Source organism: Sodiomyces alcalophilus (genome assembly GCF_042370955.1).
Source record: "Sodiomyces alcalophilus JCM 7366 unplaced genomic scaffold ACRALscaffold_1, whole genome shotgun sequence".
Taxonomy (NCBI): domain Eukaryota; kingdom Fungi; phylum Ascomycota; class Sordariomycetes; order Glomerellales; family Plectosphaerellaceae; genus Sodiomyces; species Sodiomyces alcalophilus.
Genome location: NW_027263532.1, coordinates 9,226,294 through 9,238,705, shown reverse-complemented (window position 1 = coordinate 9,238,705; position 12,412 = coordinate 9,226,294). Strand labels below are relative to the sequence as shown.

General features: G+C 41.0%; 1 protein-coding gene across 1 annotated transcript; it reads right to left on the bottom strand.

Moving 5' to 3' along the window:
• Nucleotides 1–1,824: 1,824 nt before the first annotated feature.
• ACRALDRAFT_1059148 (uncharacterized protein) lies at nt 1,825–2,243 on the bottom strand (the record flags this gene model as incomplete). The annotated part of the gene is made up of 2 exons (XM_071015984.1): nt 1,825–1,924; nt 2,134–2,243. Coding segments are annotated over 2 exons (210 nt in total), but the record flags the coding sequence as incomplete, so codon positions are not given.
• Nucleotides 2,244–12,412: the final 10,169 nt, after the last annotated feature.

Sequence of the window (12,412 nt, the reverse complement as noted above, 5' to 3'; positions counted from 1 at the left end):
AACGGAACCGCTACGGCCCTCTTTCGGCTCCTTATATAGTATGCCGCACCCCAGGCTAACCTAAATCCCTAGCCTGCTACTTTCCTGTTAGCCACTAGACTAAAAGTATAATCCAGATACGTATCGAGTCACCACCGGGACCCCCAAGGCCCCGACGCGGCACCAACCCTAATAAGGAGAGTACAGGGGTTCTTCTACCCGTATAGGTTTTTCCCCCCTATAACCAGCTAAGAAGGACCGTATAGCCTAAGCCGGGCTCCTAGATTAGATTAGCTAGGATAGCGGAGTAAGAGAATAATAATAATAATAATAATAATAACTAAGATATCGTATTTACGATACCTAGTGTATTTATATAATATATATCGTAAGCTAAGTAGATATACATATATAATACATATATTATTATAGTATAGGTTAAGCTGGTTATAAAGTAGACGTTTAGTTATATAGATATAACTATATACTGTTTATTTTAACTTAGATATTATACTTATTATTATTATAATTATTACTTATTATAAGTATAATATCAATAATTTATAATAGTATAATAGTTATAACCCGTATCTAGAAGAGCATATATATATCTTTTGTTTACTCGTATTAGTATTAGAGCCAAGTTACCGCTAGCTAGATATTTAAACGCCTCCTACTCTTACTGTTAAGCAGCTATCGGCTCTAACACCCGATTTTATATTAAAACTATCCTTTTTCCGACTCTTTATCGTCTAAGTCGTCTAAGCTCGTAATAACGTCGTTATCCTCGGCCTATACCTTCGCTACGCAGGCGCGCTTAGTTTACAGCGCCTTAGACCGGGACTTATAATTTATACAGATATATCCCTTTTTCCCGTATACCTAAGTTTCCCGGTTATCGCGAGGTCGATCTATATTCGTATCGGATCGGACTTAATTAATCCCGCCTATTACGATATCTCTATCGGCGCCTTAGGCCTTTTAGTTCCGGGTATCACTAGTCAACCCCTCGAATATATAGCTCCGGCATAAGGCCGGAACCGCTAATTAGCACCTAGAACCGATGCTCGGACCTCGCGCTGCCCTTACCGCGGATTCGTGTAAACCTAGTAAACCCTGCACGTCTCCGTAGACCTTTTCCTTTCCTCTCCTTAAGTCTAGCTAATATAATTATTCGGCCTTACTTAGTGCGATTAACCTATAACTAGCCGCGTATATAGCTAGAATTTAGCGAACCCCACGCGCTATATTAGTATAGCCTTAGATATAAACGCGCCGTTAGGTAATAGCAGTCCTATAAACCCCGCCGAACTAGCTAAGTAAACGGACTAAAGGATTACTAAATCTATTAATACGATACTAGGTCCTTTATCAGAATAAATAGCTTAATAATAAAAGCTACTCTAATAACTAATAAACGGCTTTGTAAGCGCCTAAGCCTTATAGCGACCTTCCCCTAACCTCGCGCTACCCTTAAAGGGAGCCCCTACGAATATACCTATAGAGTTAGTAATTATCGTATAAGGTCGAAGAGGTGCTTTTGTTACCGAGCCGAGCTATAGAGATATTAACGATTCCTTGATTCCTCGCTATAGGGGCTGCTGTAGGATAAGCTATATATAGGCTATGCCTTGGCGAAAGTACACTAATCGGAGCTAAAGACGCTCGGAGACTAAAGACCGCGCTGCGTAGCCGTACTAGTATAGCTGTATTTATATAACCCATTTAGTTATATCACACACCCCCTATTTCGAGTAATGGAAAATACTCGTAATGTAACCAGGCAGGAACTAGGTTATAAGATAAGATAAAGGAAAAGAAAGAGAGCGTTGGAGTATAGTGGGCCTAGCTCTGAAGTTGGATCGGGAGCTGGAAATGAACCTGTGCCGCGAGTCTGCGAGTCTGGCTCTGTATTTGGTTCGGGAGCTTGTCGTGGGAGGCACTCCTTAGGTGCGACGTGTATTATGCCGCGGCTAAAGGAGCGGAAAGGTCAGAACCTATCGTAGCAGCTATAGAAGAGGAGCTGCGTACGGCTGGACTGAAGAGGTGTTCCTTAGGTGCGACGTGTATCGTGCCGCGGCTAAAGGAGCGGAAAGGTCAGGACCTATCGTAGCAGCTATAGAAGAACTGCGTATGGCTGGACTGACGGCCGACTTTATGTTCCTGGAGTTGCTAGCTGCAAGGAAGCACAGAGGTCGGAGGCTCTCCGGTGTAACGTGTACGGGGCTATGGCCGGTGCCTGCGTAATCGTTGACGATCGTAGCAGCTATAGAAGAGTAGCTGCTATTGTCGCTTTCCTGGAGTAGCAAGCTCCGAGGAATAGTAACCAAAGAGGCGTTCCTAAGGTGCGTGTATTGTGCCGCAGCTAAAGGAGCGGAAGGGTCAGAACCTATCGCCGTAGCTATAGAAGAGTAGCGCACGGGGGGGGGTTAACGAGCGACTTCGTCTTCCTGGAATAGCGAAGAGCGAGGGGTCTAAAGGGCGACCTTTGTCTTCCTGGAGCCACGGGCTCCGGGGAAGAACGAAGGGTCTAAAGGGGGCGAAGGAAGGATAGCTCGGAACGGTATAGGCGAGCAGTCGGAAGTTGCTGGTACTGCTACTACCCGGGCTTATAACTGTCGCAGACTTTTACCACTACGCTAAAAAGGAATATCCCTTTTAACGATAGGGTAAGTACTGCTTATATTGGCTGTGACAGTAATATATCCTCCTACCCCGCTAACTCTTATTCCCCTTAAAATAAAAGTCCTATAGCAGTCTTACGCTCTACGTACTAAGGCCCTACTATATCCCGCGAAGCTTAGTAGGAGATAAGCAGAATACGCTATATAGTCGTAATAGATACACGATAAGCTCCTTTTCGACGAATACCTATTTAATAACTAAGCAGAGATATAGTACTATATTAACTTATACCTAAAAGGGAGTGCTTAGTAAATAGTATCGGCCTATTACGCCGCTAAAGGACTAGGAGGCACCCGCGACCCCGAAGAATTCCTTGCCTACCTAGACCGCACGTATAAGGACTAGAATAAATAGCGTTACGCTGCCTATGCGCCACGGTCTCTTAAGTAGCGCCAGGAATAAACCTTTACGTAGTTTACTAAAATTCAAAAAACAGATTATATAAGTAGGCGGTAATAAGTAAACCGACTCTATAAAGAATACCTTCCTCGAGGGGGCCCTAAGCTAGAAGCTACGTAGCACTTTAGTTACTACGACGTTACCCTATAACTACCCGAGCTAGATTACTAAAGGCTAGGGTATCGCCTAGAGGCTAAAACGATTACGGCTAACTAACCGGAATACTTATATACTAAATTAAACCCGGAACTAGGAGATATAAAATACTAATAGAGATATCGCGATAAGCGGGATTAATTAAGTCCGACGCGATACGACTATAAACCGACCTCGCGATAACCGGGAATACTAAGAATATAAGAAAAAAGGACATATCCGTATAAATTATAAGTCCCGGGCTAAGGGCTTAGAGACTAAGGGCGCCTGTGTGGCGATAGTTTAGGCTAAGGATAGCGATATCGCTATAAGCTTAGATAGCTTAGATAATAAGCAGTCGGAAAACGAATAGCTCTAACACGAAAACGGGTATTAGAGCCGATAGCCGCCTTATAGCAGGAGTAAGAGGCGTTTTAATACCTAGCTAGCAGCGACTTAGCCCGAATATTAACGCGAGTAAATAAAAGATATATATATACTGTTATAGATCCGGGTTATAACTACTATACTACTATAAATACATATTTTACTTAAAGACTTTGGTTACTGTTAATCGATAAAAGGAAACGACTATTAAAAGGATTCTTAGATAACTCTAAGCCGGCTATTAGCGCCGGGATCGCCGCGTTTAAGCTTAGGACTAGTGGCTATATATAACTAGAATTCGCCTATATAATAGGAGGACTAGACCAGGATATATTCCTAGGGAAGCTATAGCTAGAATATAACGATATCACGTATTACGCGAAGAATTATAGGTTATATTATAGGGTCGCCGATATCGACCTATAACTAATAGGCGAAGAAGAACTAGCCGATATATAAGCTATTCGTAAAGTAAGGCTAGCCTTAGGATTAGTATTTACAGCTATAATACGCTAGATAAAAAAAGAGTTAAGGGGAAAAAAAGAGGCACGAGTTCGACGCCTTAATCCGTGCCGTTAGTATATAGGATATTAATAAGGCCCTCTATAAAAAGGAGCCAGTAAACCCTCGGGACTATATCCCTATAAATATATTATAAGAGTTCGGCGACCTCTTTATACCCGATAAGGCTAATAACTCACCCCCCCACCGACTAAGTACCGACTATAAAATCACTCTTAAGCAGGGCCCCGATAAACTCGAGCCGACCTTACTGTGGAGGCCCCTTTACGTTATATTAAGGGAAGAGTTATTAGTACTCCGGAAAACGCTTAACGACTTAATAGATAAGGGATTTATATAAGGTAGTAGCTTAGCGGCGGCCGCGCCGGTTCTATTTATAAAGAAGCTAAGGGGCGGGTTACGCTTCTATTATAATTATAGAGCCTTAAACGCAATTACCTAGTAAGATCGTTACCCCCTCCCTCTAATTACTAAGACCCTATATAACTTAGCTAGCGCTAAGTGGTTCAGGAAGCTCGATATAGTCGCTGCCTTCTATAAGATCCGTATAGCTCCTGGATATAAGAGTAAAATAGCCTTTAAGGCATGCTTTAGTCTCTTCGAGTAGCTAATATATCCCTTTAGACTAATAGTATACCCGCTACCTTCTAACGCTATATTAACTAGATACTATAGGAGTTCCTTAACGATTTTATTACTATACATATTAATAATATCATAATTTACTCGAATAGATCTTATACGGACTAGAAAGCGAAGATCCGGCTAGTATTATCTAGGCTTATAAACACCGGCCTAAACCTAGACCCGGCTAAATACGAGTTTAGTATAATAATAATAAAATATCTAGGGTTTATTATTATACTAGATAACAGAGTATCTTATAACCCTAAGAAGCTAAAGGCTATCCGTGACTAGGACGCGCCTACCTCCGTATAAGGAGTGCGAAGCCTCTTAGAGTTCGCGAACCATTACCGGAATTTACCTACGACTTCGTAGGTATTATAGCCCCCCTCTCGGCATTAATAAAAAAGGACCGGCTCTTTAGGTTAGGGGCCAAAGAAGACGCCGCTTTTAAGGAGCTAAAACGACTTTTCTAGATAGAACCCGTCTTATAATTATAGAACCTAGATGATAAGATTATATTTAGGACTAATTACTAGGTTATGTGTTAGGTAGTATCCTATCCTAAGTAAATAAATAAGGATATCCCTATATAGTCGCGTATTACTCGTATACGCGTACCCCGGCAGAGTATAACTACCCTATTTACGATAAGGAGATATTAGTAATTATAAGCTATATACTCGCCAAAAAGGTAAAACTAACTAGCTACGAATAATTCACGATATTATCGGACTATAAGGCCCTCGAGTACGTTATAACTAAATAGTCCCTTACTAAAAGGTAAAGCCGCTAGGCTAGTAAACTAGCCTAGTTTATCTTCGTACTAGGGTACCGGCGAGGTATTAAGAACTTCGTAGCGGATATACTCTCTTATCGCGAATAGGATGCCCTGAAGGATAACTTACATAATAAAGAATAAGGATAAGTAACTTAACTAATACCCGACTCAGCGATCCTTATAACGGTCCCCGAGCTAGTTATATAGAGGATATCCGTTAAGCATATATTCGAAGTAAATAAAAACCTTTAGCGATTTTAGGATAAGACTATAGCGACTAACCCTTAGTACTAACAGGTCCTCGCCGCGATTATTATAAGAGCTTATAGCTTTAACCCGTCCCTTAGACTACGAATATAGATCGCGGAGTGCTCTCCTAATCCCGTAGGATATATAACCTTCCAGGATTATCTCTAGGTTCTAAGCTCTAGAGAAGACTCGCCGCTAAGGGGACGCTTAGTATAAGCGATCCATAACTCTATTATCGGCGGCTACCCGGGTAAAAACAATATAATCGCTATAATAGCCCGGTAGTTCTTCTAGCCGGGTATAAATAACGATATACGGAAGTTTATCCGTAATTATAACTTATATAATAAGAGTAATTAATAGCGGAACGCAAAGCGTAGACTATTAAAACTATTACCTATACTAAAACGAATCCGTAGCGACTTTATAATAGACTTTATAACAGACCTACCACCGACTAGTAAGGGTAGGGCGTGTTTTCTATAGGTGATCACGGACCGACTAGTAAAGTTAGTAATATTAAAAGCGATAAAGATAATAAAAGTAAAAGCCTACGCGGAACGCTTCCTAAGCTATTATTTTAGGGTCTATAGTATACCCCTCTTAATCGTTAGCGACTAAGGCTTAAACTAAACTAGTAGGTTTTAGCGATACTTTTATAAACTTATAAAGATCGAGTAGTAACTTAGCACGCCTTATTACCCTTAAACTAATAAAGGGCCTAGTAGACTAAATTAAGATATCTAGGCCTACCTCCACGCCTTTATATACTATTCCTAAGACGATTAGGGTCGCCTATTACCCGCCGCGTAGTTATCGCTTAATAGTAGGAAGAGCTTAACGACCTAGGCTAAGTCCCTTTTTCCTAGAACACGGGTTTTATATCGACCCTATATAAGTCTATAACCCTTTGCCCGTATACCCGAAAAAAGCCGCTACCTATAACCTACTAAGCCGCTTATAAGAGGCTATAGAATTTGTATAGACGGCTATAGCTTTAAAGTAACTCTAAGATAAAGATACCACGAATAAGCGGCAACTCCTAGCAGAACGCTTCGAAGTAAAAGACCTCGCCTAGCTATTTATAGCTAGCTACTCTACGCCTAGACCTTTAAAGAAGCTAAGCTAGTTATATTAAAAGTATAGGGTAAAGAAAGTAATTAACTCCTACGTTATTGAATTGAATATACCCTTAGGGATATATACCCACTTTTATATCCATATCCTAAAATAAGCTAGCCGCGACCCTCTCCCCGGATAAATTATAAACGACCCCTAGCCCGTACCGATTAGGGATGCCCTTTATAGTAACGAAGAGTAGGAGGTAGATAATATCCTATACGCCCGGAATAAATAGTAACGTCGCGGCGTATAATAAGAGGTGCTAGTATACTAGACGGGATATACGGAATCTATATAAGAACCACTAAACGCTATATAGAATACTAAAGCGTTAAACGATTTTAAAGTGAAATACGGCCTAGCGGATAAGAATAACGGCTCTTTACACGAATATACTATAAGGAACGTGTAAAGATAAAGGGAACGTAATATAAGGGCGGCACGACCTATAGTCGTAAGTTAATTAAAGGGGGGGGATTTACTAGCCCCCCTACCGGTTTTTAAGGAGATAAATAATACCTTTATAAAGGACTTTAACTAGTAGTATTACCGCCTAAGCCCTCCTTACTATTATTATTACTACTATTAGTAATAAGTCTGCTACCTTTGTAAAGAGCGGTAAGGATACCCTTTAGGAGGCGCGTCGTCGCGGCGCCCTGCTCGCGAACCTCTTACCGGAGGGCCTTTACCTCGCGGCGGAGACCCTTACCATTACTAATAGGGACGGGGGTGGGGTTAGCGTTAGCGGGGGCGGTAATAGTAGCGGGTGAGGGGGCTATAGCGGGAGCGGGGGCGGCAGCGGGAGTCACCTTAAATAAAAAGGTATAATAATCGCTATAAGCTAACTTAAAGGCCTCGCGGAGCTAGACTAGAGTTAGCGGCGACCTGGATAAAGACTTAGAAGTACTTATATTATGATTATCGGGATTATCGTGTATAGTATAACCCGTGTTAGCTATAGGCTTAACGAATTTAATAATAGCGACGGAGAGCTAAGAAGGTTAGTCGCGATATCCTAGCCTACGAATCGTAGCGAACTTATTAGGCGGTATATATAGGATCTAACGGCGTATTTATAGTATTTAGGCTTATTACGGGCCGCTCCAGGCCCGGATTAATTATAATATATCTAGTTAAATTTCTTCTTAACGCCGGCGATATGATTAGCGTAAGGCAGGAAAAAGCCTTATAGAGGCGGCCGGGGGGATAAACTAAACCGCGTTATCGCTTATAAGGCGAGACGACCTACCGGAGAGTTAGTAAGATCCTTATAGCGAACTACTAGGCCTTATCACGAACCTCCTCTTTAGCCGGGCGCTTACTAATATTCGTTATAGAGGCGAGGGCTTCCTCAGCTATACTCTTAACCGATTAACTTCGTTCCTTATTACCGGAGGCCGGGGGGGGCGCGCGATATCGCCGGGGATAGGGGCTTCGATAATACCACTCCTATAGGCGTTACGGGCACTATAGCGGGGGGCGGCTATTTATACGCACGCTATTAGCTATAACCCTTTTCTATTAACACGGGGGCTTATTAGGAAACTTATAATAGTTAACGGAATAAATAAAATAATATAAATTATAAACTTAAGTGAAAAGCTACGAGAATAAGACGATTACGCTATGAGTTAACGAGGAGCGATAAGGTTCTTAGTATAAAACTAATAACGGAGCCTACTACTAAAACGATATTATAGGCTTATAGGAAAAAAAACTAATTATAAATAAAAAACCGGATAAAACTATGCTTATAGTATAATATCAAACTATAGAATATAATAAAAGCCTATAAAGCTATTTATTATAATAGTTTACGAATAAAGGAGAAGGAGTAACCGGGCGTTATATAATATAACAGGTAGGCGCTTAGCGTAGCGCGGAGCGGTAGCAACTTATAAACAAAGTCACCGCGAACGCTACGCGACCGGAACCTACCCGATATAAAGGAGAACGCACGCCTCCCTCGCGACGCGTTTAGATAAAAGGGATCGGCCCTTAGGTATTATAGCTCCGGGCGGGGTGGGGGGGGGGGTAATATCACGGGTTAACCCCTCGAATATATAGCTCCGGTATAAGGCCGGAACCGCTAATTAGTATACAGAACCAACGCTCGGACCTCACGCTGCCCTTACCGCGGATTCGTATAAACCTAGTACGTCCTGCACCTCTCCGTAGGCCTTTTCCTTTCCTTTCCTTTATTCTAGCTAATATAATTATTCGGCCTTACTTAGTGCGATTAACCTATAACCAGCCGCTTATACCGGGTACGCTTTAGTATATAAGTGTTTTAGCGAATTAAGCGTAGTCCTTCTAGCTTCTAGGCAATACTCTAGACCTTAGCGACCTAGCTCGGGTAATTATAAGGTAATTTCGCGGTAACTAAGGCGCTATAAAGCTTCTAGCTTAGGGCCCCCTTAAGGAATATAATCTTCGCCTAGTTGGCTTACTTACTATTACCCGCTTCTATAATCTATTTCTTAAACTTCGGCAGGAACTACGCGAAAGTTTATTTCTTATACTATTAAAGAGCGTATAGCGCGTAGGCCGTGTAACGCTATTCGCTCTAGTCCTTATATATACGGTATAGGTAAGCCAGGTATATTTCGGGATCACGGGCTCCTCCTAGGCCCTTAGTAGTATAGTGAACAGACACTACTTACTAAGTACTTTATTTTAGGTATAAGTTAAGATAATACTATATCTTTACTTAGTAATTAAATAAGTGTTCGTTTAGGCTAAGCTTATCGCGTATCTATTATAACTATATAGCGTACTCGACTTATTTTCTATTAAACTTCGCGGGGTATAGAAGGGACTTAGTGTATAGGGGGCGCAGTTCTTAGTATAGGATATTAAGTTAAGGGGGGGTAGAAGCCGCTAGGCTAGGAGTGCCTACCACTAACTCTATGGGTATAGTTATAGGGTTCCCTTTTACAGGACGGGTAAGGCTAAGGGAGGGTCGCTATAAGGCTTAGGCGCTTATAAGACCGTTCGCTGGTTATTAGAGCAGCTCCTATTACTAAGCTATTTATTCTTATAAAGGACCTAGCGTTATATTAATAGCTTCGGTAATCCTTCTATCTATCCACTTGGCTAGCTCGGCGGGGGTTATAGGACCGATATCGCCTAATATTGCAAATAGTATATAACTTAATTACGTAATTAGGCGATTAATCTATTGATTTAATTGACTCTGTGGAAATCTCTTATTAAAGTGCTAAAATCCTGTGTAACGAAAGGAAGTCCGTAGACTTTAGTTAAGGAAAAGATATTATAGAAAAGGCTCGATAGCTTAGTACCGCAGAGTAATCTTAGTATATTCGTTAACTAAGCGCTGACTGCAAACTAAGACTTTAACTTAAGGGATTAAACTAATCCCTTAACGTACGCATAGAGATAGGTTCGGATCGGTGGTCCGTGCGCGGCTATCGGTCCGACTATATGCCGATAGGTCTGCGATTATCTTATTATACTGCCCCCCCCCTAATAAGTCTGGTCCCGCAGACTTATATTATCGTGATGCCTTTAATTACGCGTTTATCGCGATTAATTATCTCTATCTGGTTCTACGCGAGCCCTTATTAAAAACCCGTAGGGAAAAAGAGTGGCCGCTCCTTTTATTTACCTTTTTAGTATTTTATCGCTGACTATATACCTTATGATTTATCCGAATATTACTATAGAAACTCCGCGATGCTTATTATTATTGCCTGTGGTTATCTAACCTTTCGCGGATAATATGCCTAGCCTTAGGTAACCGTTCGGCGGCGAGTATATAGTTCCTTATATAATTTCCCTTATAGCTCTTACTTTTCTTCCTATAACTATCTTCTATTATTATAATCGCTAACCGTTCGCCGATTATTAGTTTACCTATCTTAATTCTATTACTATTAATAATATTAATATTATCACGCCGACTAATCGCTATTATATTGTTAGTTAATTTATAAGTTATTATAGCTCTTCGCGAGCTATAATATAATACCGATAACGGGTAGGAATCGGTTATTAGGGATAAGGCTCCCTGTTTATTTTATATTTCTTAGCTAGATTTATATATTAGTATTAACTATTTTAATAAGGCCGGCGACGGTATAGGGGCTAGTCGCTGCGTCGCCTATGCCCGGGGTTATTAGTAATATATCGCTATAGGTTTACCGACTCTTCGGCGTTTTTCTATACTAATTAGTCGTTAGATCCCCGATTTTATACTAGGTACTACTTAGTTACTATAAAATAATAGTAAGCGTATTTATATAATAGATAATAATTTAACGCTAATAGCCTAGCGTCGCTTTTATAAGCGTATCTCTAAGGCCTATAAATAGTTCCGCGTAGTTATAGACCGCGGTAAGAAAAAGCTTACCGCTAAGGATATAAGTTTAATCGCTAACCGCTCGGCTACCTATTCCTAACGATTAGCAGTCTTAAATACTAGTTCTAGATAAAATCTCGTCCTTATACTCTATAATAACGGTTAACTTTATACACCGTCTTAGTCGTATTAATAACGCCGAAGCGTTAGCGTTATTAGATTAAACCCGCCCGCCTCGCGAGGGTAACCTCCACGACGTTAAGTCGCTTATTTCTTTTATTAAGGACTTAGCGATAAACGGTTACCGCCTATTCGATTATAAGGATCGCCTTTAAGGCCTCGAGGCGTTTCCGTCTTTAGATAGGCTTACCGACCTTTTAGCGGCCGTTAATAATCCCTAACGCCCTGCTCTGGCTTATCGTTTTACTAATCGCTTAGCGGCTACTCGTTATAGTTATACCTCCGTCGATAATAATAATAATCCTTTTAGCGATAGTTCTGATAAGGCTATCGAACCTATTCCTTATCCCGCTATGGCTCGCCCCCGCTATCCTGCTTATCGTTAGGCTTCCGCCGCCTTATTGGCTATTAACGCCCCGGCTCCCCCTAGTAATACCGCGTACACGCCGCTAGCGTTTGCCTTATCGGATAAGGACGATATCCCTTATCGGCGTATTCGTATGCCCCGCCGTTATACCCCCGCCGCCTAGCCGGCCCCCGCTAATAACGACGATATTATAGCCGCCGCTATTAGTAATAAGACCGACTTTTTCGGTTTTAGTAACTAATTTTTTTTTTTTTTATTAGCTAAGCTATCGCCGGTAATAATCGCCCGAAATAGTATTAAACTTTATATAGATAGTTTTATAATTTTAGGATTAGTTAGGGCTTAACCCTATTTTATTTAGTTATCGTTAAGGAAAAAGGTTATTATAACCTATAATTAAGTTCTTATTTTTATATTTAATAACCCTTCGGCGCCTTATACTATCTTATAGTTATCTTACTTTTTATATATATGCTTTTTATGCTTTTAGTATCTTTTCCGGATCCCTAGAGCGTTTTCTAGGTGGTCCTTTAGTTCCTAGGTATTATATTCTACCGGCTAGCCTGCCTACTTTATAAAATAAAACGTTTTCCCTTATTCTTCTTTATAACTAATAATATCTTCTACCTCCTATTTATCTTACTCCTCCTCTAGGAGCGGG